The sequence below is a fragment of the Asparagus officinalis genome, chromosome 2 (assembly GCF_001876935.1).
Source record: "Asparagus officinalis chromosome 2, Aspof.V1, whole genome shotgun sequence".
Taxonomy (NCBI): Eukaryota; Viridiplantae; Streptophyta; class Magnoliopsida; order Asparagales; family Asparagaceae; genus Asparagus; species Asparagus officinalis.
In genome coordinates this window covers 555487-559996 of record NC_033795.1, presented here as the reverse complement: position 1 = coordinate 559996, position 4510 = coordinate 555487, and the positions used below count along the sequence as shown (strand labels likewise).

The following is a 4510-nucleotide window of genomic DNA, read 5'->3' as shown; positions in this document are numbered from 1 at the left end:
AGCTGTTATGAACTGCACCGCAGTAGCGGGAGCTTATCTCCTCCCGCTCTCCTCTTCTCCTCTTCGCTCGCTTCCTTCACCAAACTGCAAATCTAGGTTTTCGAGGTGCGGCCGCCCAAACTCCACACCGAGCACTGGTATCTCAGATTCTTTATCTCGCCGGCGATCGCCCTCGCTTCCCCGAGCTCGAGGCAGCGGTGCCGACGTGAAGTCCGAACCATTCGATGTTCCAGATTCGATCAAGTTCCAGGGGGCTCTCAGTGACGCTGTTTCCCCTCTGCTGAAGGAGGAGGAGGAGGAGGAGGAGGAGGAGGGATCGTTTCCAAAGAGATGGTTGATCGTCATCCTCTGCTTCTCTGCCTTCTTGCTCTGTAACATGGACCGAGTAAATCCCCCCTCACCCTTTCTTTTAAGAAGTGCGTTTTTGAGTTGGGGAGGGAGGGGGCGCGCGTATCGACCGGCTAATTTGTTGAAAATTTGATCCCTGATTTGGCAGGTAAATATGAGTATCGCAATTCTGCCGATGTCAGCAGAGTTCAATTGGAACCCCGCAACCGTTGGCTTGATCCAGTCCTCTTTCTTCTGGGGCTACCTTCTCACTCAGGTCACCGCACGAACGAAGCTCGGTTTCAATTTCCATCCCCCCCTTCTTCTGTTCGTCGTTGCGCTGTCGCGATTTTAATTATTAACCTCCCTCCCACTGCTCATCTACCTGACCACACTACGGTGTTTAAGATACCACTTTGGTTCTCAAAATATATATTTTTTTTTCATTTTAAAAACCAACTTCTATGGCAGGTGAATTTTGAGGGGACTTGACCGTTTTACTTAAATAAGCCTGTGTGTGCCTAGTCTATTAATACACTCTCTACTAATTAAATGCATCAAATCCAAGATTTTTTTACGCTAACCTTTAATGAACTTAAAATGCTAAAAGCTAATATGAGACCTTAGCCTTGATGCGACCTCATTTGGTTTAATTATTGATCATCATGTAGATCCAGATAACGCAATAAAAAAAATATATATATCAAAAGACTCGGAGGACAGGGGATAATTGCAAATGTATGCAAGCAATGATCGAGTAACAAGAATGTCAATCTAGTGATAATTTCATCTAACGTTCTTTTTGAAGATTCGGGATACTTGCTTCTTTGATACATATTGAAGACCTCCATATGCGCACTATCGTTTTAGCATGAGATCTACAGATCATTTTGGAATCATACGCTGTGCTGTGCTAATTTAAACATCATGTTCTTTGATATAATCACTTGTAGATTGCTGGAGGAATATGGGCAGACACCGTTGGAGGAAAGCGTGTTCTAGGATTTGGTGTTGTTTGGTGGTCCATCGCCACAGCTCTCACACCTGTTGCGGCAAAGGTCGGGTTGCCTTTCTTGCTCCTTGTGCGTGCTTTCATGGGAATTGGAGAGGTTAGTGATGGATGTATTTCTTCCCTATTTCTTCTTACTCCAACGTCCATATGACTGATTTAGCGCACTCCCACCTGCCCCCCAGAAAACACATAAACACAGCATTCATGCCTCCAAAATCAATTTTACGTAGCTAATTTTAATAATGGCATTTGTTCCATTCTGAATTGATATTATTTTTTTTGTCGTATTATATATGTGTCTCATCAAAAATTTGCATTGATTCACAGGGTGTTGCAATGCCCGCTATGAATAATATTCTTTCAAAATGGATCCCAGTATCAGAGAGAAGTAGATCATTGGCCCTGGTCTATAGTGGAATGTACCTTGGTTCAGTAACTGGGCTAGCCTTTTCTCCTTTGTTAATACATAAGCTTGGCTGGCCTTCTGTCTTCTATTCCTTTGGCTCCCTTGGAACTGTCTGGTTTGCTATATGGTTAAATAAGGTTTGTACTTCGGCAACGATCCATCAGTTGTTGGTGATTTTCTCTTTACATATTAACTGTTTCACTCTGAAACTATACACTGTGCCCTTTTCATCTGACCTCAATTTAATGGTGTTTAGTGTTAAGAAAGATAACTACCTGTTGTATTTTTATGCGACGTGCATTAAATAATCCTTTTAAAGACTCTTCTGAAACAGCATAATATTTGTACCAACAGGCTTACAGTACTCCTCTGGAAGATCCAGAACTTAGTATTCGAGAAAAGAAGCTTATCGCAAGCAGTAGTACATCTAAAGAACCTGTTACTGAAATTCCATGGAGATTAATCTTATCTAAACCCCCTGTCTGGGCTCTTATAGTTTCCCATTTTTGCCACAACTGGGGAACTTTTATTCTTCTCACATGGATGCCAACTTACTATAATCAGGTGAGTTTCAGGTTTCACATGACATATCGCATTCGCTATCATTGCTTGCATAAACTGATTTTTCCCCCCATCATTCTTTGTAGTAGAAATAGTAGTTCTTCAATGACGTGTGTTTATATTTTCTCTATGCTATATACCCTCCTGCCCTGCTTTTCTTCAGCATAAATTTGTTTTTTGAAAACTTGAAAGATGCAATTATCACTTTCTAAAGAAGTATGTCTGTTTACGAAAGATTATACAGTGATTTATTGAAGACGGATTTTTCAGTATATGACTCCAAGGATGCCCACTAGCATTTCTAACCCTTATTCATAACCTGTTTCAACTAGGTTTTGAAGTTCAACCTCACAGAATCTGGTTTATTCTGTGTTCTTCCTTGGCTTACAATGGCGATCTCTGCAAATGTTGGTGGTTGGATAGCTGACACACTAGTGAGTCGAGGATATTCTGTAACAGCAGTTCGAAAGGTTAGACTCATATTTTTTAAACATAGCATCAAGTAGAAGGTGGCAAGTTATTCGAGTGTTGCACGTTGCATTTTAGTTTTATATTGGATTATCTCATTATCTGTAATTCTATGGAAAGTGCGACTTGTAATATTTTTTTGGTAGCCCTCTTATTAGTCATTTCCATGACATTAGTGTATCTTTTAATGTGCATGCCTATATCTTTTCTTGCTCAGGCTATCTTTTAGTATCTTACTGTATTTCTTTTCTTCGTTATATGTTGTTTCTGCAGATCATGCAATCTATCGGATTTCTCGGGCCAGCTTTCTTTCTTACTCAGTTAAGTCATATCCAGTCTCCTGCTATGGCGGTATTGTGCATGGCATGCAGCCAGGTTAGCTTTAGCCCTCATACTTTATCCACTTTTTTAACTTTTGGTGTTGTTTTTCTTCTTACTTTGTATCATATTCTTTTGTCATTACTACTATTGAAGCATGAGTGCCTTCCCTTCTGTCTCAAAAAATTGAGTACTGTTAAAGCCTTAAGAGGGTTCAATGTATAAACCATAACTTGGAAATGTGAAAGAGTTAGTATAGCAGCATACATTTGAGTCTCAAAAGATGCTAGATTGCAGAAGCATCCACTTACTCTCTGAACAGTTCACTCACAGAAGTGCATCACAAATGTTGAATCGGTTTGTTCCAGTAAGGTCAGAATATATAACTAAGACATATTCTACATTAATTTTGATTGTTAGACTTGGAACTATGTCTATTCTCTTGTCATTGTTTGTGTAACTTCCATATGGAATGCTTTCACAGACTCAGGGAGCTCTTTGGCACTTGCTCCTATCTGATTTTCTCTGAAAACCATGAGATCTTCTGACACTTGAACTTGTACGCAGGGAACTGATGCATTCTCTCAGTCTGGACTATACTCCAACCATCAAGATATCGGACCTCGTTATGCTGTGAGTATGAGTTATTCTCATCATATACCACTAACTTCTACAATTGGTTTAACTATTCACTATCTTTTCTAGTTTTTTACTGGAGTAACTAGCTGACAAATGAATTATCGTCACTAAAAGGAACTTTTTTAAGGAGCTACAACGTTCTGATTCTGTAATCTTTGCAGGGTGTGCTGCTTGGCCTTTCAAACACTGCCGGGGTTTTAGCTGGTGTCTTTGGGACAGCAGCAACAGGCTACATCTTGCAACACGGTCAGATCCTCACTCTTTCTGATCCATGAGTAGGTTTTTCTTTTCTAAACTTTTGACATACTGACGTGTAAAGATCTTCAGGTTCTTGGGATGATGTCTTCAAAGTTTCTGTAGGCCTCTATCTCGTTGGAACTGTAGTCTGGAACTTGTTCTCGACAGGGGAGAAAATTATTGATTGATTTAGATGAGTTAAGGAGGCCATTTAAAGCGTGCAGAGGCTTTTCATGCTCGAAGCAACCCATCTTTGGAGCTGGACTGTGGGGTGGTTGGTTTTTTTATATGCCTGTTATCAGAACAAATGATGTGATTGGATCCTCATTTCTACAAAAGGAGTGAGTTCTCTAACACCTGACTAATTTCAAAGAGCTTCCACTGGCTGAAGGGATAGCGGTAAAAGAGAATGCAAACCTCGCAGCATCGATCAATCTTGATTCTTGACGCTTCGCAGCTACAGATAACCAGACCATAATTTTTGATGTATATTCCTGTTGTATATTACTTTGACTAATTGAAAGCCATGATCAAACAAAACG

At 40.2% G+C, this 4510-nt stretch overlaps 1 protein-coding gene across 1 annotated transcript; it reads left to right on the top strand.

Moving 5' to 3' along the window:
* LOC109829781 (probable anion transporter 1, chloroplastic) lies at positions 7-4504 on the top strand. The gene is made up of 10 exons (XM_020396819.1): positions 7-385; positions 497-604; positions 1281-1436; positions 1667-1882; positions 2100-2309; positions 2639-2776; positions 3048-3149; positions 3660-3725; positions 3893-3977; positions 4059-4504. Exons 1-10 carry the CDS (start codon positions 8-10, stop codon positions 4154-4156), a joined length of 1557 nt encoding a protein of 518 aa, XP_020252408.1. The 5' UTR covers position 7; the 3' UTR covers positions 4157-4504.

Excerpts from the sequence above, each read along its gene's own strand:
- LOC109829781 (XM_020396819.1), top strand. The coding sequence starts at position 8 with ATGAACTGCACCGCAGTAGCGGGAGCTTATCTCCTCCCGCTCTCCTCT. Across the intron at positions 1,883-2,099 it reads TTGCTATATGGTTAAATAAG|GCTTACAGTACTCCTCTGGA; the intron begins GTTTGTACTTCG and ends TTGTACCAACAG. Across the intron at positions 3,726-3,892 it reads ATATCGGACCTCGTTATGCT|GGTGTGCTGCTTGGCCTTTC; the intron begins GTGAGTATGAGT and ends TAATCTTTGCAG.